Source organism: Ursus arctos, unplaced genomic scaffold (genome assembly GCF_023065955.2).
Source record: "Ursus arctos isolate Adak ecotype North America unplaced genomic scaffold, UrsArc2.0 scaffold_4, whole genome shotgun sequence".
NCBI classification, from domain to species: domain Eukaryota; kingdom Metazoa; phylum Chordata; class Mammalia; order Carnivora; family Ursidae; genus Ursus; species Ursus arctos.
In genome coordinates, this window is record NW_026623056.1 from 57,298,536 (window position 1) to 57,326,327 (window position 27,792).

The 27,792-nt window shown below is 36.2% G+C and overlaps 1 protein-coding gene across 1 annotated transcript; it reads right to left on the reverse strand.

The window, feature by feature from the left end:
• Positions 1-841: 841 nt before the first annotated feature.
• On the reverse strand, positions 842-27,792 carry CHMP2B (charged multivesicular body protein 2B). The gene is made up of 6 exons (XM_026490420.4): positions 27,061-27,792; positions 13,227-13,318; positions 10,203-10,397; positions 6,165-6,267; positions 2,698-2,804; positions 842-2,516 (listed from the first exon to the last, which is right to left on the reverse strand). The coding sequence occupies exons 1-6, from the start codon at positions 27,092-27,094 to the stop codon at positions 2,406-2,408; spliced, it is 642 nt and encodes a 213-aa protein (XP_026346205.1). The 5' UTR covers positions 27,095-27,792; the 3' UTR covers positions 842-2,405.

Below are 27,792 nucleotides of genomic sequence, written 5' to 3' on the forward strand. Positions count from 1 at the left end.
CAGTGCAGTTGACCATTGAACAATATGGGTTTAAACTTTGCAGGTCCACTTATATGCAGATTTTTTTTAATACAGTACCATAAATGTATTTTCTCTTATGATTTTCTTAACATTTTCTTTTTCTTTATCGTACAATATATAATACATATAACGTGTTAATCAACTCGTCATGTTGTTGGTAAGGCTTCTGGTCTACAGTAGGCTATGATAGTTAAGCTTTTGGGAAGTCAAAAGTTCTATGTGGACTTGTGACCGCATGGTGGGAGTGCCCCTAACATCCACGTTGTTGAAGGGTCAACTCTATTTTCATTGAACTCAATGTATAAGAATCCTTGTTTCCTAATCTTAAGGATTGAAAATAAGTTTTATTTTTAGTAAAGGACAGTGTAACAGTATAAATTTATAATGATTGTGAAAATTGCCACAGGAGCATTTTATAAATACAGCCAAATCAGAATGGCTCCACTCTCTCCATTGAGTCCCAAAGCCGCCTTTTGTAGTATCCATGTTTGACTGAAAATCAAGGAAATCACTAAGACTTAACTGTTTAAAAATAATTATTTAAAAATGTTTATCCCCTGGAAGTTCTAGAAAAGGACTCATCAGATCAATTTCATGTGAAACCACCAATTCTTAGGCTTACTCCATTCACAAACATCAGTCCTGTATCAACTGCTAATTCTTAGAACAGACATTTGTTAAAATGTAAGGAGCAGAGTTACCTAATTTTCTTTCCAGGAAAATAATAAAAATCATTCTTTTGAAAAATTACCAGATATGCATAAAAACGTTAACTTTAGCAGAAGCCAAAAAGAGAGTAAAAGATAAGGAAAAAAAAGCGTAACAGCAATAAATCTTTATTGGAATTTTTTTTTTAACAAAATAGTTTTTAAAAACAAAAGCCCCCGCATGTAAACAAGAAAGTAAATAAAGTTAGTTGGCATCATTATGTACATCCAAGAATCAAAACAAGTTCTGGGTTAACATTCCGTAATCCAGTAAAATGTTTTGACCCATCAATGGTCAAGGAAACTAATACTATCAATAATGCAACCTGATCTTTGAACATCATACAATGGTTTATGAATTATAAATGATATAGTTGAACTTTTTATTCTCACACCAATCCATCTGCCACATGTAGACTAGGCCTAAAATGGATTTGCATTGTCGGTATTAGACCAAAATGGCCATCCTCGTAAGTTGACCAGGTTACACCTATCTGACCTCCTCTACAGTTTTTATGGTGGGATATGCTAGAACCCATATATTACAACATAACTTTTTAAAATCAACCTAATCCTAAATTCTATCTCTAATCTGTAATTTCATTTTTTCTCACTTCCTATACATACATTAAATACCATAGCAACTTCACCTTGAAAAATACTGCTAATACATTAATACACATTTAGGCAATAATTTCTTACAAAGTTGTAGTTTATTTAGCAAGAAAAAATGCTATTTTTATTTTAAAATTTAGGTCAAGTATTATCAAATAGCGTTAAATTAAGAAGGATGGCTTCCATTTAGAGGGTTCAATATACACATTAATGAAGATCAAAATTAAACAGATCAAATTATATCTCACATGGGGAAATTTTTCTCAGTTCTTGGAAGAAAGACCAAAATACAGTTTTATTACTTATAAAATGTTACTAATTCAGTGTCCGTTTTTGCTGATTACATTCAATTCACTTTTGTAAGCTTTACAAAAGAGAGCCAGGATAATTTTTCTAAGAGGTCTTAATTTTGGTTTAAAATGTAAGTCTTTTCTGTCAGTTAAAATAATTTAAAAGATGTGCACAATATGTGCTGTTTAAGGCAGGTGCCAAGCACATTTTGAAAGGTAATAAACTTACCAGCTAGAATGTTCTCCCAAAGGAAAAAAAAGAAAAGAAAAGCTCACAACAGTTTTTAAGACAGAGGTTTAAACAGCACTCTTCCTTTGGGTCATTTAAAAATGATCTGGCAGCTGAACCACCTACGGTCATGCCACGCGTCACTAACAAAGGACAAGCAACAGGTACGAATTGATGATATCTTTTTAATATTTCTACAAGTCTCTTTAGTTGGTGCCTAGTGGCATTTCACAGGATTTTTGTATTCAGTGTAAAAAGAACATAAACACTAAGTAATGAATATAATTTCTCTATGCCATGCAGAAAAGAAGTCAAACATCTTACACATCACTCCTAAATAGTTCTAATTAAAATCCAAACTGTTCCCATTTTTGCATCTTTGTCATTCTTTGGTAAAAGATTCAAAATAGTCACGGGTTAGGAAACAACTCTTTGCTCGTGGTCTTCATTTTTGCAAGTAAATGTGTTTTGTAAAAGGAATTTGCACTGGGCCTGGTTTATACTAAATAATTATAAGTAAGCAAAATATTACTGTTTTTCTGACTAATCTACTCCTAAAGCTTTGAGTTGCCGCTCAATCTCTTCATCGGAGATTGTAGCCTTTGAAGTGGAGGCAGATGGTAAGCTTCGGGCAGCTGACGGAGCTTTGGCCATCTGTATTAAAGGAAGAGGGAAAAAAACGTGCATTATCAAACATTTGGGCAAGGACACAAAGGATGTGCGGCAAAGATGTTTACCATTGAAATATAAAAAGATGCATCTAAGAGCAAAGGCTAACTTAAAGTGACAAAAGTGGTAAAAACTATTTCCAACCAAGGAGAGAAGATATTCATACCTTTCCAGAGATTTCAATTCCGATTTCATCAAGAACTTGATTTACAATATCTTGGCTTTCTTCTTCATCATCAGAGCCATCAAAAATGTCATCAAGTGTGTCATTGACTTGGGGGGGAGGGGAGAAACAAAATTACAGTTACTATCAAACAGATTTCACGTTAGATTTACATTTTTAGAAGGTGGCCCAACTGTGTGTCGTATATTACTCAACGGCCAACTTAGCTGAACCAACAAACTACAGAAGTCCTCTTCAAATGTTAGTGAAGATCACTTATACATTTTTGAGTTACTAAATCTGGAGTACTTTTCATTGCAAACAATTATCCTATAATAAAACAAGTCTCTCATTTTTACAAATGTCTCTTTAATGAACAATAAAAGAAATTCACAGCTAAAGGCTTAGTTTTTAAATGTGATTCCACAAACTGTATTCACTTAGTTAGTAGCTGTTAAATCTGACCATGGAATAATAGGCAAGAATCAAATATCCTGTAAATATTACGGAGACAATTTACTCTTTTTATACCTATAATTATGTTTTCAACTTAAATTTACATTCAACATGTAGGTAGAATATTCTAACAAAGTCTAAGGTTCAATATTTTATTAAACTTGTCTAAGAATGACATCCAATTTAAACTTGCAAAGATTATTACTGTTATTATCCCTCTCTTCCTCCCTTCCCTTCCCAAAATATTTATGGAAAAGCTTCTGTATGGAAGGTGTCACGTTAGGATTATGTCTTGTTTATTTCTGAAACAAAGTGCCTAGCATGTAGTACAAAGACAATTAATGGATAGAGAAAAATGAAGACCTCAGGTAGTTTACACTTAAGTAGAAAAGAAATTAATATTCAGATTGTGGTAAATAAGATATTAAAGGGAAGAGACCAGATCCAACTGGGAGGAAGTACATGTGAGGTGGTCCTTGAATGATGCCCAGGATTTGACCAAACAGAGACGGAGTAGAATGAGCAAAGACTTGGTGGAAGACAATATAGATACACTCAAGGTAGAGTAAGTTCTTGTTATTATTTAAGATGCATGAATGGAAAAGGTGTATATTCTGGGTCAAAGAGCTTATGTCTGATATGGGAAGAAAGATCTGGGGAATCATTTGGGATGTCCTACCCGTCCCCCTGTTTCACATGTACCTCTTAATTGCTTGTGTCCTTGCTGTAGTTAATAAAGCTTGATACTGGTTAAGATCTCTGGTTGGTATGAGCATGATTTGACAATTTGATTTTTTGTGTTAGCTCAATAGCATAAACTACATTTGGAAAAAGCTATGTTCAACAACAACAACAAAAAAAAACCCCAGAGTATCTATCATCTCTGAAGAAATAAAGCAAATGTTAAGCCTTCAATTAGAGTCTCAATTTTTCCATTTAGTACATAAATGGACAACTTTTGGAGAAAGTCATTTTACCTCTCTGGACCTCAGTGTGCTCACTGGTAAAATAAAGGGGCCTGACTTGAAAACTGTTTTTGATGATTGACATCTGGGGATTTTTATTTTGTAGTCAGCAAGAAGCCACTAAAGGAATCTCATTGGCATTCTCAGAGGTAAGTTTCTGGAAAAATAATTTAGATGCTAGTGAAGTAATAATGAGAGTGGTGAGTCTAGGTCAAAGTTTATAAGGGACTCGATGAAGAAGTAGCAGAAAAAATGAAAGAAGGGAACAGATGAGAAAGAACAGAGAGGTATAATCAGGGATTAACAAAGAAGGATGCTTTCAGAAAAGGTGTAACAAAATTAACCTTGTGTGTGTGTATGTATATACATATATATGTATATATACACACACGCACAATGTACATTTCAACTGGAAAAAGACACATCCATTTAAATCTTGAATTTATCTTTGGATGAACATACTAATGTTAATGTACTTTACTAGGTCATAGAAGAAATGAGTAATCACCAACAATTACTATCCTTTCAGACCCATTTGCAAAGTACTAAAATACAAATGAGAACTATGATTGAGTTGTGTGAGCCTATTGATTCTCTTCATTATAGCTTAATGGAAAAGTTAATTCTGCTAAGATCTGCTCACACCTGTGCCATCACTGGAACTCACATAAACATGTTAGATACTGTGATCATTATATAAATGACAATTCTCACAGTCATTAAAAATTCACTAATGATGTTTCAAAAAAGTCATATTTTTCAAAGTAAAGATTCAGAGTCAAGGCTAAAGAATTTTTGATTAAGGATACACATACAATTTCATTAATTCCTAAAAGGAAAATAGATATTCTGAAATTGAATACTTGAACAGTGGTGAGTTTAGTATTCCTGGTAATTTAATTAGATACTATTTTATACAGTAAATGCCATTATATTAAAATGCTGGCAGCTAAGCAGAGCTAAAGTGGCATATCTCTATATAGCTGTAAAACAATTAGAAAATATCTTTGTGAAATAATGATGTCACTTTTGACATACCATGGTAAGTAATGACTCAATGCTCACCAGGACGCTGCAAAGGGTCACTTATTTATTAATGACAAGTAAAGACTGGGATAGTCTTTCTGAGAAGAATCTGGTAGAACCAAAAGCCTTAGAAAACTTAATACTCTAAGAAGATTTAAGAAATTTAGTCAAAAATAATGTAGAAACATTTATCAAAGAATTAGCAAATACACAACAAATTTTAAGACAATCTTACCAACGTAAGAATGGTTCAATAAATTAAGATGGATATTTAATACTGATGTTATGCAATATTAATGCTATTAAAAAAAGACTTCAGAGAAAGTTTAGGTCATAAGTACATGCATAATATCATACTATTATATTTTTTAAAAGCAGGGTAAGGTTCAAAATTGCACATGTAATATGATTTAACTACTATAAGATACAGGAAAATACAGGAAAGACGCATATAACAGTAACTATGTCTGGGTGGTGTGATAATAGATTTTTTAAATAAATTTTGTTCCTTTGTGTTCTCCATATTTCCTCTATAAAATGCAATTAGTTTATAGTCAAAAAAGAAAACTAAACATTAAATAACTTTGGGAAGGAAAAGGAAAAAATAACAAAAGACCTCCATTATCTCTGTCTCCAATAAAAACAGAGATGATCTCTAGTATGAAAGAATCAAAACAACCCTGAAACCACCAAATTCATACCAGGAAGAGTTATTTTATTCACAAGTTGGTTTTGGTCCCCTCATCAATGAAGTAAAACTGCTGGGGCCAATATGGCATAAAAATATGGCATATCATATTTTATATTTTTCCTTCCAGTAAAGTTTGATAAGATTTGAGCCTTATAGTTGGCCAATTTAAAAATACACTGAAGTTATAATATAGACATCTATTCAGAAGGTGCTGTATCACGGCTTTTTTCAACATTTGTGCTTTTATGGATTAGAATATGAGGCTGCTAGTACATAAACTTAGCTGATTCAAAGATGAAAAAACTAAATTTCATTCACAGTTATTAACTTACTCATTTCTTCAGTCATTTCCATTTTCATGTTTTCCTTCTGGAAATTCTGCATTGTTTGTAATGTCTTTTGTGGATCCATCTTCTTGTTAACTGCTTGCATTGTCTGTAAATATATGAAAAGATTCATGTTGGCTACATAAATGTGACATTTTTACTATGAAATAAGTCCAAGGAGAACATATCAAATTAGATATAGCCTTTCTAAAGATATACATACTGCCATAATCAAACATAAGACTGTTAAGTATTCTAGAAAAAAATGAAATACTCACTTGGAAACCATCTGCTTAACATTTATGTAATAAAGACCAGGGTGAAAAAACTCATATGAACAGTAGGCAAAAAAAAAAAAAAAAAAAAAAAATTAAAAAACATTGTCAACAAAAAATCCATTGCTATTCAAATGGGAAAACTACATTTGCCTACATTGTGTCAAGCAGGTAATATCTACATTGAAAAGAATTAAAATTTAGATTTTATAAAATTTTTCATTAAGCTTTTGAGGTCTAAATTAAAAAGGATACAAAGCATACACATTTAATCCATTAACATATTTTAAACCATGGTTAAAAGAAATGAACAGAACAGAGTTTTGCAAAAATATGTGAAAAGAATTCTTACATTTTATATTCACATGTTATTTCATTAAGAGAAATGCTATCTAGTATGGCCAAAATATTTTATACATATTATATATAAAATTTATGTATTATATACAGTTCAGTATTAAAAGACGCCATACAATATAAAACACATCAGTTTCAAAGATACCAAGCAGTCTTTTCTCATTCTGTATACAATGCTACAGCCAAAATAACCTTTAGGTATAACACTGGATTTCCCCACCCCCTCCAGCCCACACATACCTTTGAAGTGACTTTCCGTTCTTAGTATCAAAAGCCAAAATCCATAATTCACTATGAGACTAAACACCAATGAACTCTGCCTAACAAGCTAGTCTTATGGTGCACCACTTCCCTCCAGCCACACTGATCTTTCACTTCCTTAAATGTGCCATACTTTCTCTTGCCACAGGACATTTGCATATGCTGTTTCAAACTTGGACTGCTCCTCTCCATTTGTTTTCACTATCAACACTTCAGATTTCACCATTTTCCTTGGGAAGTCATCCCTGACACTCTGATTAGAATAGATACCCCTGTTAAATCCCACTCACTATAGATGAAATTATTTATTGATGTAAATTATATTACTTCACTTGCAACTTACAGTATTGATGCAACAAATACGAATAACAATGATAATAATGATAATAAAGCAGTAAATGCCTATATAGTCTTAATTATGTGCCAGACACTGTTCTAAGCGCTTTACATATAATAACATTTAAAGTTAAAAGACATTTACTTAAACCTGACAAATTTTTCATGTGCTAGGTGCCACCATTTTCCCTATATTAAAAATGGAGAATGAAGGCACAGAAGGGCAAAATAACTCGCCAAAAGTCACAAAGCTAATGAATTGAAGTGAGATTTGAACTCAAGTAATCTGGTCCAGAACGTATGTTCCTAATCACCACACTAAATTACCTCTCAAATGGACTGTTTTTGAAATAGACCGTATGGGGCGCCTGGTGGTTCAGCTGGTTAAGCATCCAACTCTCAATTTTAAGTCAGGTCATGATCTCATCAGGGTCCTGGGACTGAGCCCCGCATTGGACTCCAAGCTCAGCATGGAGTCTCCTTGTCCTTTTCCCTCTGCTCCTCCTCCCACTCTCTTTCTCTCTCTCAAACAAATAAATAAAATCTGAAATAGACTGTACAGTTTAAACCCTTGCCTGGTTTTGCTTTCCACTTCATCCCCTCATTTGCTATACTTCCTACCTACAGGGTCTAAACAAATATTTGCTGAATTAATACATTTCTAAAAAGATTAAGTGAAAATCCCAGTTCACATATCTCTATATGGCAGGCCCATATTCGGTACCTTTTCCTGCCTACCACCTGCAAAAAAAATTGCAAACTAAGTAGTTGTCCCCTTCACATTACTGAAAGGTTACCATCTCAAGTATGTGATCATCACATATGATCTTTTCCTAAATTAGATGTTTAGTTCTGTCCGTTTGTGAAAGAAAAAAGGAAAACAAAAGTTTTTGCCCTTACCTGTGTATTTTTCACTGTAAAATAACAACAATCCATCAAGAGTAAATTAACTGACAGAACAAAACTAATATTGAAACTTCCTCTACTTTTTTGAAACTTCCTCTATTTTTTTTAAAGAACATAATGTGTCACTGCACTTATATCTATGATGGATAAATTCTATTTCCATGTGCTCTGTAATCTAAAACACAACTATAGTTGTTCCTCATTATTTCTGGATTCCATATTTGTGGATGTGCCTACTCACTAAAATGTATTTGTAATCTCAAACCAATACTCACAGAGCTTTTGTGTTCCTCTGTGGACCCGCAGAGGAGAGCAAAAAATGTGAGTTGCCCAACATGCTTGTTTCCAGCTCGTGTCAAACAAGATGACATTCTGCCTTCTTGTTTCAACTCATACTGTAAACAAGTGTCCTTATTGTGGTCAACTTAGTGCCACATTTTTGTACCCTTTGTTGGTGATTTTGCCATTATTAAGATGGCCCCAACCACAGTACTAAAGTGTTGGGTAGTGTTCCTAAGTGCACAAAACTACGATGTGTTCATGGAGAAAATACATGTTAGCTTTGATTAGGCATGAGTTCAATGTTAATGAATCAACACTTATTAACTACGGTGTCTTTCAACAGAAACACATAAAACAACATTAGGTAAAAGCTGGTTGACAAAAAGGTTGTGACCAAAGGCTCACAGGAACCTAACCCTGTACTTCCCCTAGGAGCAATGGTTCGATATTCACTAATGGAGTGTTCCCAACCTAACATAACATTAACTACTTCAAATAATGAGAATCAATTGTATATACCATTTTTCCAATATGAACCTCCTCCTACTTTCTCTTCTCTGTGGCTTTTTCTTTTGGTCTTCATATTCATACTCCTCCTTCCTTATCTTTAACACCTAATGGTATTTTTAAGACCTAGGTCTTCTGCAAAGTCTTTCAGATCATTCAATTCAAAGATCTGTGCAGTTCACAGAAACTTAGCACAAACTGATGTATGTAGTAGGTCGTTTCCCTGTCAGATATAGCTTAACCTCCCTGCTCTCTACCCCCACTCCATCCCCAACTGAACTAAAAAATCTGTGAGAGCAGGGCCTTTGTCTTAAATGTCTTCTTATTCCTTATAGTACTTCATATGCAATAATTGAGGGACTCATTATTTATTAAAAAATCAAAAAGCCTGGGTGGCTCAGTTGGTTAAGCATCCAACTCTTGATTTCAGCTGGGGCGATGATCTCAGGGTCGTGAGGTCAAGCCCCACATCCATGCTGAGTGTGGAGCCTGCTTAAGATTCTCTCTCTCCTTCTCCTTCTCCCTCTCTCCTCCACCCCACCCATGAGCTCTCTCTCTCTCTAAAAAAAGCTCAGTCTTTTAAACTCTATAGTAAAAACATTTATTTTATATAAAGACTATAAATTAAGCATAATTAACTGATAAATCCTTCTGACAGAAATCATGTGTCCTTCTGACACATACATGAAAATGAATCAAGAGCAAATTATTACTCAGAAGTAATTAAAACTTATAGCTTAATGAAATAAGACCAAAAGTCTTTTGAAAATTTAAGGGAAAAAAGCAAACAACACTTAAGTCAATTTAAAAAATTTAGAAGTTACACGTGACCTTGGAAAAATCAAAATGTCCTGAAACAAGAAACGTTATAGTAAAACAAATCAATAAAGAATCTATGTACATCTGAAACTAATATAATACTGTAAGGTAACTATAGTTCAACTAAAAAATCCAGAAGTAGTTATCTGGATTATCTAGTATTGTAACTCCTTTTACTAAATATTACACAGATTCTGCACCATATATACATCAGAAGGTACTTTTAAATCTGATTTGAATACTGACACTTAAATGTCTTAGATAAAACTATAAATGTACGGATATAAAGGTTCCCACTTACTTTTGCGGTAGTAGACATTGCTCCCGCCATCTTCATCTGGGAATTCATCACTTTCGTTTGTGTCGACATAGAAGTGACTTTTGAACTTACAGCAAAAGTTCTTGTTTTCTGTTTCCGTAGATGCACAAGCTGTTTGGCTAAAACTCTGCAAGCTTCTTTATTACCAATCTTAGCCATTTTCTTAATTTCTAATTCCTAAGAAAGGAAATAAAAAGAAGGGAATAAAATCATTAATAGGTAGTCCCTAATGATTTACTTCAGGAAAAAAATCAAACTCACATCATATACCCTTTTCTCCCCGATCATGAAGAGAGGAAGAGGCAATCATAAAGTCACAGAAAAAAAAAAAAGTTAATTTGAGAGGGCAATTTATTCCACATGTTTACACAGGAAAGACAGAATTTGTACATTCATCCACAAATACAAAGCAAGTCTATGGTATTTACAAAGAGTCCAAAAGAAAATAAAAAACCTCAACCCAAAAGTCAGTAGGAAAAAGGAAAAAAAAAAAAAGAGTTGGTGGGATAGAGCAAAAAGAGCGCAGTGGTAGATTATATAGAGAATAATACAGACAATTACATTAAGTGAGAAGGTTCACCTAACACCTCAGTAAAAGACAGGACGTCATTTTAGGTAAGAACATAAACTGTACTATATGCTATGTCAAGAAACCAACTTTAATTAGAAAAACTAAGCTAAGGGGTGCCTGGGTGGCTCAGTCATTAAGCGTTTGCCTTCAGCTCAGGGTATGATCCTGCGGTTCTGGGATCGAGCCCCACGTCAGGCTCCTCCGCTGGGAGCCTGCTTCTTTCTCTCTCACTCCCCCTGCTTGTGTTCCCTCTCTCGCTGGCTGTCTCTATCTCTGTCAAATGAATAAATAAAATCTTTAAAAAAAAAAAAAAAGAAAAAAACTAAGCTAAGTAAAAGGATAGAAAATATATCCCATATAATTACTTAGCTAAAATCTGAAAACCTGGAGTATGTACATTAACATCAGATAAAACAAAAAACAAAAAACCCCTTGAGAACAAGGACTACTAGCAGAAATAAAAAGGGGCATTCATAATGACAAAGAAATCAATATATAATGATGTTAAAACAATCCTATATGTGCATGCACCTAAGAACAGCACTTCAACATATGTGAAGCACAACTGACAGAACTGAAAGGAGACACAAATACACAATTAGCATGAGGAATATCAACAACTCCTCTCTCCAGTACATTGCTATAATTGTTACAGCAAGTAGACAGAGAATCTGTAATGATACAGATGTATAAAAAATACTATCAACTTCACCTAACCAACATTTATAAAAACTCCATCACCAACAGCAGAATACTTTTTTTTTATAGATACACACTAGAAAATCACCAAAACATATCATATTTTGCTCAGAAAACAAGACTCAATAAATTAAAGAGGACTGAAATCATACAAAGTATGTTCTCTAACCACAGTGAAATTAAACTGGAAATCAGTAAGGAAGAGGAAGGAATATCATAAATAAGGAGAAATTAACGTGGTTCTAAATAAGTCATGGGTTGGAAAAATCTCAGGAAAAATAAGATATTTTGACTTAAGAAAATGAAAATGCAACATATCAAAATGTATGGGTTACAGTTAAAACAGTTCTTAGAGGGAAATTTATAGCATTAAAGCTTGTATTAGAAAAAGATAAATATCTCACAAGCTTCACAATTATCATATGGTTTCACTTACATGTGGAACATAAGGAATGGCACAGAGGACATTAGGAGAAGGAAGGGAAAAATGAAGGGGGGGAACCAGAGGGGGAGACGAAACATGAGAGACTATGGACTCCTGGAAACAAACTGAGGGTTTCAGAGGGGCGGGGGGTGGAAGATGGGTTAGTCCGGTGATGGGTATTAAGGAAGGCACGTATTGCATGGAGCACTGGGTGTCATACGCAAACAATGAATCATGGAACGCTACGTCAAAAATTGATGTACTGTATGGTGACTAACATAACATAATTAAATAAAAAGAAAAAAGAAAAAGATAAATACTTCGCAAGCTTCAAAATTGAGAGAGTAGAAAAAAGAAGAGTAAGTACAACAGTAAATACAAGGAAAAAATAATATAAACAATAAAAGAAATCTATATAGTGGGAAAGAAAAAATATAGAAAATTAATGAAATCCAAAGCTTTTTTTCATAAGAGATTGCTCAAATTGATAGTCCATTAGCCAGATAGGATGGGGGGGGGAATGAAACAAAAAGAATACACGAATTACAAAGATTAGGAATGCAAAGGAAGGATCATTTCATATGCTAAAGATGTTGAAGGATAATATGGGAATATTATGAATAATAGGTCATTACATTTTAAAATTTAGTAGACATGGACAAATCACTTGACAGATGTTAACTACCAAAGCTCATTTAAAAAGACAGGTATCCTGATCCATTCTGTATCTGTTGTTTTTTCTAAAAATTGAATCTGTAGTTTAAAAACCTATCCACAAAGAAAGTTCCCTCCCAATGGCTTTACTGATGAATCCTATCAGACATTTAAGGAAGAAATACACAAACTCTTCCAGTAAAGTAAGAGTAAGAGAAACCAACTCATGCTTCAAAGTCAACATCACTCAGATGTCAAAACCAAATAAAGACACTGCATGAAAAGATAACTGCGAATCAGTATCTTTCACGAACATCAAATATTCTTAACAAAATTTCAGCATACTGAAAAAAATTTTTTAAAAAAAACCATGTTATTACCAATGGAGCTTATTCCACTCTATGTGTTTCTATTCATGACTTCTACAAACTGAAGAATAATTTGATTTTATAATCAGCAGAATAACACAGAATCCTGATAAAAGTAAGCAGAATGACACAAACAAAGGTAAGCAGAGAATGCAGGAAGACATTAAATGCCATTTCTTAGTAAATCACTTACCGCCTGCCATGTGTCTTTTTCTTAGTTAGCTAATTATTCCAACACTAATTTCCAAATTTGTTTGAAAAGTTAAACTGAAATTTAATGTTCTACTTACCAGCTGTTTTTCTTGTTTCTCTAAAGCTGCTCGATCTCTGATTATAGCCCTCTGTGTACCTCGTAATTCTCGATTCTGTTCTTTTATTACATCTAAGAGAACCACAAAAGAAACCTAAATGTATGAATTCCAAAATCTTTTTCAATACCATTTGAAATATTAGACTTGGAGATCTTAATAAAAAAAAAGAAATCTTGATTTATTAGATGTTAAAATTTTTTCATTCACTATATTAAAAAATTAGTCAAATATTAATACTTGGATTATAAATATTAATTATACAAATTACAAAAGATTAAGTGCAGATATGCTATAGTCAGAGGTTTAACCAAAAGTATATATAAATCACAATAAAATATTCCCTTAGAGAACTGATAGTATGCAATGCTTTATGTGGTACATATATATGTCTGTCTGTCTCTCTTTCTCTCTCTCTCTCTCTCTCTCTCTCACACACACACACACACACACACACACACACACACTTTTCATCTCTTCTTACTCCAGTACTGTATGAAATTCCAGGAAGGAAGACAGATCATGTGTTTATTAAATCCTTTTTTCTACACTAAGTCATCATAACAGAGTAAAGCAGCAGAACTTCCAATGAGGCAGACCTGGATTTGAATCCTCCCTCTGCCACTGGATCATTATATGATGATATCTTGGCAAAATCAGTATTCTAAATTTCAGGTTTCTTATTCATAAAATAAGGATAGTTGCTAAGGTGTAAATAACATACATAATTGCCCTGATATACTATTAAATTTCCACTCAATGTTTTTCTAACTTAATTCATTTGGATTCATTAGTTCCCATCTTTTGAAGAAATAAAGTATTAGTCTAGGCCTGATGGACCACAATTTGAGTTAGTTGTTACTAAACAGTAATTTCTTCAAAAATCACATATATTGATGGTAACTCTTGCCAAAACTGATGTCTCATTATCAGGAATCTTGCTCAGTGCTGTACATATAAATATCCACACTAATGCTATGGAGTTGATTTTTCTATTATTTTATATTTAAAGAAAATGGAGTGTTCGGAAGTTTAAATAACTTGCCCAAGGTCACAAGGAAGTAAGCAGTAATGCCAGATTTGGATCCAAGTATTCTGCCTTCTGAATCAGTAATCTTAATCACTTCATTAGAGTACCTTTCTAGTGAAGAGGTAGATTTAAAAACAATAGTAACAACAGAAAGAACAGTCTCTTCATCAAATGGCATTGGGACAACAGGATGTCCACATGAAAAAAATGGACCCCTACATCACAGTGTATATAAAAATTAACTAGGGGCACCTGGGTGGCTCCGTCAGTTAGGGTCCAACTCTTAATTTGAGCTCAGGTCATGATCTCGAGGTCATGACATTAAGCCCGCACCGAGTCAGCTTGAGATTCTCTCCCTCTCCTTCTGTCCCTCCCACTGTTCTCATGCCCATGCACTCTAAATAAATAAATAAATAAATAAATAAATAAATAAATAAATTTTTAAAAGATTAACTAAAAAAAAGATTAATGACCCAAATATAAAAACTAAAATCAAGCAATTCTTAGAAGAATACATAGGAGTAAATCTGCATGATCTGGGATTTGGCAATAGATTCTTAGATATGACTCTAAAAGCATGAGCAACAAAAGAAAAAAGTAGACAAAATGGACTTCATGAAACTTAAAGGCTGTACATCAAAGGACATCATCAAGTGGAAAGATATTCCACAAAAGGAAGAAAATATATACAAACTATATATATATATATGGTAAGCGTCTAGTATCTAGAATACATAAAGAACTCTTAAAACTCAAAAACAAGACAATCTAATTAAAAATGGTTGAAGGACCTGAATAGACACTTATGCAAAAGAGATACAGAAATGGCCAATAAACACAAAAAGAAGACGCTCAACATCATTAGTCATAAGGGAAATGAGAGATACTTCACACCCACCAGAATGGCTATAATCAAAAACAAAAATGGAAAATAACAAGTGTTAATAAGCATGTGAAGACTGGTATCCTTATATACTGCTGGTAGGAATGTAAATTGTTTCAGACACCGTGGATAACAATTTGGTGGTTCCTCAAAGATAAACATAAAATTACCATATGATGCAGCAATTCCACTTCTAGGCATAAGAGAGATGGAATATAAAAATGAAGTATTCATACATACTACAACATGAATAAAACTCAAACATACTATACTTAGTGAAAGAAGCCAGATATAAATGGTCACATTTTATGATTATGTTCATATGAAATATCAGAATAGATACATCCAGAAAGACAGAAAGCAGACTGGCAGTTGCCAGGGGTTGGGGAGAGAGGAGAACGCTGAGCACTGCTTTACCTGTACAGGATTTCACTGTGAGGTGATGATGTTTCGGAACTAGAGGTGGTGGTTATACACCAATGTGAAAACACTAAATGCCGCTGAACTGTTGTTCGCTTTAAAATGGTTAATGTTATGTGAATTTCACCTCAAATAATACAACAACAGAGCCAACGCCCATTATCCTTTTACTGATGGAACATCACAACCTTGTCTTTACACATTTCTGTGTATAACAACTTTACTCAGAATAAAGATAACTAATTATATTGAGGAATAGGCAGTATACTAAGAGGTTCACAACAACCACAAAAGTAAGTACTATTATCTCTCTTATCTCAGAGAAGGGAATTGACATTCCGTGAGGTAATCTGCCCAAGAAACAGTGCTAGGATTCATATACAGACGGTCTGATTCCAGGGCCTCTGATTAACAACCGTATTATTCCGTGAAGCCTTTTAGGCAAACAAGAAATAAAGTTATCAGAGACATAATCCTTATAAATACAGATCTGCATCAGCAAAAATATACAATTTTAAAACAGAAGGAAAAACATTTCAAGTCATTATATAAAATATAACTAATCAACTACAATGACTTTCTGAGTAAAAGTTAAGCTGTCAGAATTCCTCCTGACAAGACATCTATTTCCCCTCCTTTGACTCTGTTTCTCAATGAAGTTATACTGGTGGACAGCTCATGCTCAGGACTTTCTAGAGATGTACTCTATACGTTCTTTAAATATAGAAATAGGAAACCATACCATATATATAAGAGCAATGGGGGGGGGTGTCTTCCCCCCCCCCACTTACTTTCTTCTGAATGGGTAACACATTTCACTTATAAAGACAGAAGAAATGTTCCAGAGACAAATATATTTAGGAAATGTTAAAGTTGAAAAAAACTGAACAGATTTGCTTCAAGGCCTCTAAGACTGTTTAATATATGAATATGCACTGTCAATCCTTAAGGGGGGGAATACATTATAGATTATTTCCCAAATTAATTACTTACCTTATTTTTAAAAGATTTATTTATTTATTTATTTGAGAGTGAGAGAGTGCGCGAGAGAGCACGTGTGCACACACATAAACAGAAGGAGGGACATAGGGAGAGGGAGACAAGCAGACTCCCTGCTGAGTGGGGAGCCCAACGTGGGTCTTGACCCCAGAACATTGACATCATGACCTGAGCCAAAATCAAGAGTCAGATGCTTAACTAACTGAGCCACTCAAGTGCCCTTTATTTCCCAAATTTATTAAGTCAAGGGTCCCTTTTAAGAAATCTCTATTAACATTCCATGGAGCACTGGCTGGCATTCTATTGTCACAATTTATTAGTTTCCTAGGGCTGTTATAACAAATACCATAGACTCGATAGTTTAAACAACAGAAACTAATTTTCTCATAGATCTGGAAGCTCAAAAGTCCAATATGAAGGTGCTGGCACGTCTGGTTTTTCCTGTGGCCTCTCACTTTAGCCTGTAGAGGGCTGCCTTCTTGCTGTGTCTTCACATGGCCTTTTCTCTGAGTGTGCCCATCCCTGGTGCCTTCCTCTTCTTATAAGGTCACCCTCCTATTGGATAAGGTCTATACCCTCATAACCTCATTTAACCTCAATTACGTCTTTACATACCCTCTCTCCAAATATAGTCACATTAGGGTTTAGGACTTTAACGTATGAATTTTGTGGGCATACAATTCAGTCCACACAGTGCACAGTATCTTTTCTCTGACATCTGTAGACACTGAACAGCAAAGCTCTCATTTCCCTAGACTTAAAAGCAATCATCAGCCTTTTCATTCTCAACATTCCCAATTTTCTTCTTTTGAACTTAGTACACTATCTTGCCAGAGCCAATGAATTGGTACAAAAACACTGGCCACTTACCCTACTGTTTCAACAGAAAATATGTTATATATTTAAAACTATGAAATTACAAATGAACTTTTGGAGTATAACATCTTTGTGTACTGACAACTTCCTAAACTCAACTAGTACGAAATGAAATGGTAATAATGAGATAGTGATGAGGGTCTTTTAAAGCCTTAGGAGTACAGAAGTGAAGCCACCATATTGGCAAGTTAAATTGTGATCAGATAATTGACACAGATGCAAAGCAATTGCAGAAAGCCTTGACTGCTAAGATCTAAAAATCCATCAATATATACTTATTCATTATTAGAATGGTATAATATATAATAAGAAGTATATGTTTGATCTTTGTCTTGAGTTCCTGGCACAGAGCTCCTAAAACCCTTGAGATTTCTTTAGTGGTAGGAATATTATTTAACTCAAGAAGGGGGACCCCTAGATAGTTTCTGGAGGGGGCTGGTGACCAGAAAGACCAAATGCTTGAATAGAGGGTAGGAAGTTCAGCCCCACCCCCTGGCCTCAGAAGAAGGGAATGGAACTGAAGACTGGGTGATAAAAACTCCTGAATAAAGAGATGAGGAGAGCTTCTGGGTTGGTGAACATACTGATGTGCTGCATGCCTGAAAAGAGCAGGAAAGCTCTGGGCCACTTAGAGCCGCTAAAACCTTGCTTCCATTTGGCTATTCCTGAGTTCTACGGGTTGTCCTAGCAAATTATCAAACTGTGGGGGAGGTTATGGGGACTCTATAATTCACAGCTGGTTAGTCAGAAGTACTGGTGGCCAACTGGGACTTGTGACTGGCATCTAGCATGAGGACAGTCTTGTAGGCCTGAGCCCTGAACCTGCGGCGCCTGTGCTAACTCCACAGTGTTAGGACTGACTTTTTAGACACACCAGTTGATGTCTGAGAATCAGAGAGTAGAAAATAGATACAGCCATCTTTGTTGGGAAAACACATATCATGACATGAAATTTTACCAAAACATGTACCTTAATCAAAATAGTTTTACTTCCCTTTTCTTAATTTTATGTAACTATATGTACCATAACTGTCACTGTATATTAGAGAAAGAAAAATAAAGAAAATTAACTACTGCATATTCCATAGCCCCATAGTTAATAGGCCTATTAATATTTAAACAGTTCTAAGCTATAAACTGAGAGCATCTAACGTTGCATACTAAAATATAGACATAACACTTTAAAACATATTATGGTAAGTAAGAAAAGACAGTAGAACGTTTTCTTCATATAAGATAGGCATATCCTATGAAACAAACAAATTACTCTAACTTAAAAAAAAATCCCTATGTTAAAGCCACATTTAATGGTTTGGTCTTCTAGATAATTCAGAGGGACTAATATGAGAATGGTTCTGAGACACTTTTAATGTTTTTAGGCCAACTTTATTTTTCATTATATTTATTTTTTGGCAGGTTTGATTTCCTCCCAAGATTACAAGCCCTTTAAGAGCAAGGAGCACATGTATTTTATTTATTTGTATTCCCACCACACTTCATGCCAACTACTACCTCAAAATAGTATACTTAGCAGTGATCTACGGGAGTACAAACATACTGAAATGTAAAAGAATGTGCCTTACAGGCATAGTTAATACATTTCTTTAAAATGTATAATAAACTCTATTGGTTACCAAAAAAGATGGTTGATAACTTAACCATGAACCTTAACTTTGATAGATCTCTTTATACAGTGGAAAATGGAGTACTGAAATAACCAGATATTTCCCTTACAATTTTCTGCTTTCCCTTTTCTTCATTCTGAGTCAAGACAATGACAGAAACATGTACGGGGCATTGCTGACATCTAGGAGATACAGCGCTTGGCTCCTGTCCATCCCTGCTTTCTTCTCTAGGCAAAAGAATATGCCCAAATTTTTATATTCCAGCACTTCATCTACCGTTTGGGGTTGCTGTGAAGCACTTCAAAATAGGTAGTAATAAAGAATTTTCACATCGTGAAAATGGCAATGGTACACAGTTGTGACTCTGGTATGTCCTCTTTGCTACTGTACTGTGAGGTAAAAAAGGGTCTGGAGGCCACCTCAACCACCACCCTCTTCTCACCCATACCCAGCACAACACTTAGAGAAGGCCACCCAAGCCAGCTCCACTGTAGGCATTAAAAGCCTATCTCAAGGGGCACCTGGGTGGCTCAGTCATTAAGCGTCTGCCTTCAGTTCACGTCATGATCCCAGGGTCCTGGGATCCAGCCCCACATTGAGCCCTGCCCCACATGGGGCTCCCTGCTCAGCGGGAAGCCTGCTTCTCCCTCTCCCACTCCCCCTGCTTGTGTTCCCTCTCTCACTGTCTATCAAATAAATAAAATCTTATTAAAAAAACAAAAAGGCTATCTGAAGCCTTTCAGGCTCTTTTTACTGAATGAAATATACATGTATGCACTAGAGTGATCACAAACTTAAATTTTGGACTTAAGACGATACAGACAGAAAAGGTCATTCTGCTCTCCTTAGTTCTGAGTCAATAAGGTCTATCTGCTTACAGAAAAAAAAAAAAAGTCAAAAAATAAAAATAAAAACAAAAGGGGCCTCCATGTGGTCCAGCCTAGCTTACTAGAACTCTCTTCTGGGGTTTGAGGCTAGGCCCCAACTTGAATTATGGCTGTCCTTCCAGACCCTGCTTATTTATATACAATTTGCACGTTGAAGGATTAAAGCAAAAACTAATTATCAACTCTAAAAAGAGGCATTCATTAATTTGTTGAGTTATATTTTAAATATGTTTAGGGGAAAAGGAGGTGGCCTGTCTCAAGCTTACAGCATAGTTCAGGTTATTGCCCCAGGAGCCCTGAGGCACTGGTCTACTAGACAGCAGCCACTCTACCATATACTGGGTTTTGTGCTGTACTGTAAGGTCTTGTTTATTATAAGGTCAATACAGAAATTTTAGTCTAATATATATTTTCTGCTTCTAAATGTGTTTCTTTAAAGAAAAAAAAAATCATTTTGATCCATGCATTTTTATTGCCTACCAGTTGTCCTAAATCTAGTGATCACATGGATTGAAATAGGAGCACAGAGTAAATAAGGCACATCATGCTTTACCATTTTTCATGGTAGCTTTGGAGATCAAGACCTGAGGAGACAGGGAGCTTCTCCTTCAGACATCACCTGCAATCTCTGCAGCAGCTGGGAGTGGAAGTGGTGGGTCTGCAGCCCTGGGATGGCAGGATAACAGGTATTACCTACATCCTGGTCCTTACTCAACAGAAGAACCACCTGTGTGAAGGGGGTGTAGTAGAGCTCACCAAACAGTGAAGAGGAAAGGAGTCCTGGCTAGGTGGGGATGTACCACCTTCTTGGGTGGATGTGGAGAAAAAAAACTGCAAATGGTACAAACTCAAAAGTTAAGGGATAAGAAAGAAACATTTAAGGTCAGTTCCTAGAAAATGCTGGCTCTGGGAACCAAAGGTACTGAGAGGCAGAGGTAAATGACAATGAGAGAATGGGTGCGGGAGGAATCAGAATTTGATATGCGAGCAAATCTGTTTCTCAGGGTTTGAAAACTGTATAGCAAAAAATCAGGGAGAAATGGCATCAGCTTCATTAGCCCGTTTTGATACATGCTAAAGAAAAAATAAGAACAAAAAACAACTATGGGAAACTGGACTGTGGAGGATTGTGCCAACAGATTTCTTCTACATACGATCCTGGGAGCCAACCATCCATTTAAAAACTAGGTTGAAGTTGAAAAACTCAGCAGGGCTGTCTTGGAAGGAGGAGGTGGAATACTAAAGAGAAAACAGGAGTCTAGCCGTATGGTAGCATAAAAGGAATGCTGCCCTTTGCCCCCCAGTAAAATCTCAAGTCACTCGAATACTGAGAAATTCATTCAGATTAATTTATTAGTAAAATATCAGTGTTTTCAAAAGCTGAAGGAAGGTCTTCATAGGGGCTATGGGTCAGTAGATCTTTAGGTCTCATTTGGTCCTCAAAGACAGGCTTTGGTACCATCATCAATAACAGCTTCAGTTCAGAAAACTGTGAAAGAGCATTTTCTCACTTAGGTAAGAACAAGAGGGAAAGATCCTATGAAAGCAAAGTGTCACAGACCTATGGACTTGAAGGCAGAAAACAGTAGCATGAAAAGAAATACCAGTCTCTGGGGTCATGCTAGGGATGCAGAAATACAAAGGGGAGACATTTTCCTACAGAAATATCCATGGATGGTATCCATCCATCTCTATACCAAAAAGTATGGAGAACTTTAACTCAGAAAAATGCTCAGAAGAGAGTTCTGTGCTTCTGAATCCCATATTCAATGACTTTTCTTTGGTGTGCCAAATGTAGGGGCCAAAGAATGTAGGGGCCAAACAGCAAGTAAAATTTGAGTTTTTAAATATTCAGAATAATAAGCACTAAGGGAACACACAGCAACCTAGGAAAGATCTAGGTATTATAGGTAGCACCAGGCAGTTCCATCTTATTTGGTAGAAAGCAGAAAAGTTCTGGAGGGGATTCAGTTTATATAGATGGCAGATTTTACTCTCTCTTAAGATATCACAGATGTGTCAACCTATCCTTTGACAGGAGCTTTATCCCAAGTTAGTCAAAACTTCAGATTCTGAACTCCGGAGTACTAGCGTACATGGATACAATCCCACTAATGCAAAACCAAGAAGCTTGCTCCTCTTCTGTCAGTAGGATTCCTCAAAGTATGTCTAAACTTGCAGGTTGGTGGCAATGATATACGGATATAGACTATAAGCTCTGGATCCTGGAAACACTACTTTTGGGTAGTAAATACTGTTATTTTGAATTTTTATCTCTAAATCATAAACTGCTGCAGAGATACATTCATGTATGCTGAAGAGACTACCACCTTGCATTAATGCAACGTAGGAAAAACTCTGAATAAACATAATCCAACTTTGGAAGTGCACAAGGATCTACTTTAGTTCCAGTGAATGCAAGTCAGAAAGCAGAGGCTAAAAAATAAGAATACAGGCGTGAGATACTTAACACACTTTGAGGAGGCATCAGAGAAGAATTCTCAGAGAAGAAAAACTCCTGACATAGTGCAAGTTATCCAGAGGAAGGAAAAAGAGGGTTCTATGCATAAGGACATCATAAGCAAAAATATGTCAGAGAGAGAAAGAGTGTGGTATGGTATGTACTGATGAATATGAGAACAATACTGCTGGACAGTAATATGTTCAGGGACATGACAAGAAAAACAAGGACCAGATCAGGGAGGGCTGTATGTGCCTTATTAAAGAGCTCTCGTTGATCCTGTTGGTACCAACGAATATAATTAAGGGGTTTTCACTGAGAAGTAGCATAGTCTGATTTGGGTTTCAGGTACATCAAATCACAAAGCAACTCTGTAGATGAACAATTTAAGGGCTATGACGCTACAGGAAAGAAAAGCAGAAAGGTGATGTAATAAAGTGCAAGAAAAATGGGATCTGAATTACAGCAGGAGTTGCAGTGGAAAATCATGTGTGTCAAATACTTAAGAGGTAACAGGAACAAAACTTGGTAATTAATTAAAGGTAGGAGGCAAAATCAAGACCTGCCAACATTGGAAGAGCAGACTCAGGAAAGGAACGGACTTAAAAGGAGATGGTGATGAATTCTGTTTGGAATCTTCAATTTGCGGTACTTTGGGAACTCTAGGTGGAGATACTCAGCAAATTGCTGGTCTGAAACTCAGAAAAATATAACTAGAAATACAAATTTGGGACCCATCAGCATGTAGGTAATAAGTAAAATAATAAGACTTTGGATAAGATCATGCAGGGAAAGAGTGTACAGTTAGAAAAGTGCAGCCCAAGATGGAACCAAGAAGAACACTAACATTTAGGGAGCAGGGTTAAAAAAAAAAAAAAAAGAAGGAAGGAAGGAAGGAGGGAAGGAAGGAAGGAAGGAAGGAAGGAAGGAAGGAAGGAAGGAAGGAAAAGATGAAGGAAAAAAAGAAAAGAAAAACCTGAAAGGAGAAAGAAAAAGAGTGGTTAGAGGAATTTGAGGAAAATATTAAAGTTTCATGGAAGCCAAAAGAGAACTTCAATAAAGAAATTATGAGGATCAGAGGCGCCTGGGTGGCTCAGTCGTTAAGCGTCTGCCTTCAGCTCAGGGCGTGATCCCAGCGTTCTGGGATCGAGCCCCACATCAGGCTCCTCCGTTGGGAGACTGCCTCTTCCTCTCCCACTCCCTGTTTGTGTTCCCTCTCTCACTGGCTGTCTCTCTCTCTGTCAAATAAATAAATAAAATCTTTAAAAAAAATTATTAGGATCAAATGCAAAACACAAGCCCAAGAGGTGATCACTAAAAAAATGGCCATTTTGCCAATCTAGGAGTCATTGATGATCTCAGTAAGATCTCATCGCTTAAGATGTAAAGCAAACGTGCTGTAGAATTGGGGGTGGTCTGAGAAATAAAGGGATAGAGATGGGAGACAACATTACTCCTTCAAGAAGTTTACATGAAGAGCAAAGAGACTGGACAATACTTGCTAAGAAACCTGGGTCAAGGGAGAATCAGGGAAAGGAGGGTTTTTTCTAGTACTACTATTCAAAATCAAAGTTCTACCACTGATTACAAGGGAAAAAGAGCCCAGTTCACAGATAAATGGTTACCATTACATAGCATCTACCAAAAGTTGAGAATTCCATATACTAGAAAGAACGGCAAAATTAAACTGTGCCATTGGATCTCTAATAAGAAAATATTATCAATGATAATACTCAGGGGATGAGGTCCTAGTTTTGCCACTAAGTTGTGTGACCTTGGGCAAATTACTTAGTCCTTCATATCTCAATTTCCTCACCTACAGAGTGAGGATGATAATAGTACCTATCTTCTAATTTTGTGAGAATTAAATAAGATGCTGCATACAAATGCTACCACAGTGCTGGCTTACAGTAGGACCTCAAATTTGCCTTTATTGAGGATAACAGACAAAAATTATACAGTGCTTAAAATTTTTCACTTTTTAAAAGACATATTTAGTTATGAATTCATGACAAAACCTCATGGCATCCTGATTTACAGGTTCATAGTTTCAATAAATAGGTCACCATTAGTCCACTAGGAAAAAAAACCAAAACAATGTAAACACATTACCCTATGTATATGTGTATACCTTATAAATCAGTAAAAGGAAAACCAAATATTCAATTGTAATTTCAAATTCAAAGGAATCTTTTTCTTCTATGGCATTGAGGTACAATTCTCATTAATTTCTGTAACAAAGTATACACTGCAGAGACTTGTTCATCTTTGTGTCAAAATGAATTAAACATAACTCTGAATAGTAATAAGTGCTGTAATGTTGTCTCCCTTTTTAATTTACAAGTGCAGTAGTCTTTAATGATATAGTATGCGACTCTTCTAGCCAATCCAAAGAGACAAAAAGATTCAATTATTCTCCAAATCTATGTACAGTTACATATTTCCCTTATATATCAGAATTTCATTACTGCTGAAACAGATAAAAAGAAGGCATATAGCAAAAGATCTTATGATCAATAATCAACGAGTCTGAGGATCTGGGAGAAATACATAAAAATACATTACATTTCATAATATATAGCCTCATTACTGCTAAGAAGAATGCTGTCACCTTCTAAACAAAACACCTTCTTTTTAATAAAACAAGGAGTAAAAACATCGATAAAGCTCTATATCAGAATAATGAAAGTACAAATCTATAATTAAAATGTCATCAAATGATTTGAATTGACATAATAATGTAAAAAAAATAAAGTATGCAGTTTGGTAGTTATAGTAAATATACATGGTAGCCAAATTTACATTCAGAAATTTCACACATAGATCTTTAAATCAGTAGTATAGCTCCTAGCTAAAGTCCGTAAGACTTTCTTTTCACAAATAAATCTATTTAGCAAAAAACATCATTTCTTGGATGAATTAACGCAACTGCAAATGAATATACAAATACCCTCACTGCACATCCTCACTTTTTCTCTTTTTTATTCTGTCCTATACTTCAAGTACAATAGTCACTAGGCTGCCAAAAGCACCAAGAAACACAGTGATGAGAATATAGAACTGATTTTTATGTCTTTGAAGATATTTGACAGATATTAAGCAATTAAAGCTGTTTGGCCTTTAATGTTAAGATGTTTTTTAAAATATAATTTGTAACATCATAGTAACAAAGGTACAACTCTTTTCCTCTGTTTAGGAAATTCTCACTACTTAAAACTGAAGCAAAAAAATAAACCTTTTCCCCCCTCAAGTACTATACAATAACTGGAAACCACAATATTGGCACTGAAACAGTGAAGAAAGTGCCACATTAAAGATTAGACAGCATTCTCAAATAAAATCCATCTCACATAATTCTACTATATCCTATACCAACTTGAAAGGTATTCTAGGTACTGTAAATGGTACTTCTTAGTTAATAGAAAGTCCACAAATCAAAAAAAAATTTTTTTCCACCAACTCAGGGTAGGCAAAAATGTATTCTGTGTACTAAATTAGGCCTAACATTACACTATGTGTTGAAGTGAAGGGTAGAGGGGCAAAATAAAAGTGATGTCTTTGTTATCCTCCCCAAAATAATGTTGCTGGCACTGGAACAGTCAATACAAAGGAATGAAGGAGTTACCCCAGGTCTGGACTCAGCACCCTGTTTGTACCAATCACTGTCTAGCTACCACTGCTCCTTTTGTGGCAGGGTTAGACCCTTACAAAGAAGTGATTCTTTGGTTGAACCAACAGCAACCTAAACTCAACATCTAATAGGAAACACAATTTTTAATTAACTTGAATGAATTTGATTCCTGGTGGCAGTCAATCAAAATATCAAGAGTAATTAATCAGTGTTATATATACATTACAGTAATTGCTTATAAACACCAATTTGTGTATTTCTATACACTCCTTTTTTTCCCCTTAAGATGACATTGAGCTAAATGTTTGAAACAATGCAAGTTATTGTAAAAAATGTAAACTTCTATGCAGATAATACATACTACATCTCTTACTTCAGATAGCAAAAGATAATCACAGGGAAGGAAAAATACATTATGAAAACTAAACCCAAGGCACTTCCCTTAGGTTTCTTATATATTTTTCCTGGAGTCCGTAAAGAAGCAGTTGTTTCACATCTCTATTGACAGGATATTCTTAAGGGAAGCCGACCCAGACCCAGGTTCATTTTGTAACTGGAGCCTGTTATCCCCTCCTCCAGCTGCATACAGTTTTCCTGTTTGTACTCCTTAAGTAGTACAGCTCCGAACTAAAGGAGCAACAAACCAACAGATGAAACCAACAAGAAATTCATCAAATCACGTCTAATGACACTCAAGGGTCAGCCGCATCCTGTCTCCTCGAAATGCTCAAGGTCTCGCTAAAGGAAAAACGTGGGGGGGGGGGCGGTAAACGTGGTGTATGTGTGTTAAACAGAGAGAAGCAGCCAAATTACTCAGGTGAGGTTGAGGTGTGGCGAGTCAGCAGAGATGGGGAAGCAGAGAAGTGACGCACGAGGGCGGTCACCTGTGGGGCCACTTGATCCAGCCCCGCCCCCAGGGACGGCTGAAAGAATCGTGGCCGGAAGCCCCCAAAACACGCCAGGGAAACGCAGAGCTGGGCCCCTTTGGCCCGGCCTGAACTCACCATCCACGGTTTTCTTCTTGAAGAGAGACGCCATGGTCAGGGACCGCGCCTGGGCTGCCCGACTCGGCCGGGTCCGACCCGCGACTGGGAAAGGACGGGAGGGAAAGGACAGGCCCTTATAGGGTTTGGTGTGGCGGAGCGACAGGCAAGAGAAGAGGGCGGGGTCTTCAGGCAGGACCCGCGGAAGGCGGGTATCCAAGAATCCTACCGCAGCCGAGTCGCCCCGAGCTCAGGTGACCGAGAACTAAGACACTTTTTGGAGAAGTCACTTCTGGGCGGCGCCTGCGCATTAGGCGCGCGCGCCTGCGCACTGCGGCGCCTGAAGCTGCCACCTCTGCCCTCACCTCGGCTGCTGCCCGTTCTTCCCGCTTGCGGGGTCGTGGCGTGGCGTGGCAGGAGGGGGCTTGCGGTGGTAGCAGAGCGTGGAGACCGTCGGCGGTATCGGGAAGTTTCTCTGTGCGGGTTCCGTGGGGACATGCTAACAGAGATGAGCCTTGGTTAGCTCTTTCTTCCTTGTTTGGGGGAAGCTGGAAGTGGGGGTCTCCAGCGTCTTAGGACAAGTGCGGGTCATCCCGGAACCAGTTGGTTTACAACCATCCCGTTGCTGTCAGTATTAGTTCTTTCATAAGAGCAGGGGTTGGTTGCAGGGCTGTGGTCCGTGCCCCGGCGGTGTTTGTCTCCGAAGTTCACGTTCTTTTCCGCCCTGACTCGTCAGCGATCTCCCGGGCACTC

Bases quoted from the DNA above. Each gene is read 5' to 3' on its own strand.
- CHMP2B (XM_026490420.4), bottom strand. From the start codon at position 27,094: ATGGCGTCTCTCTTCAAGAAGAAAACCGTGGATG. The intron at 13,319-27,060 runs GTGAGTTCAGGC...TGGTTCTCTTAG, and splicing joins CAAGAAGAAAACCGTGGATG to ATGTAATAAAAGAACAGAAT. The intron at 2,517-2,697 runs GTATGAATATCT...CCTTTAATACAG, and splicing joins GAATTGAAATCTCTGGAAAG to ATGGCCAAAGCTCCGTCAGC.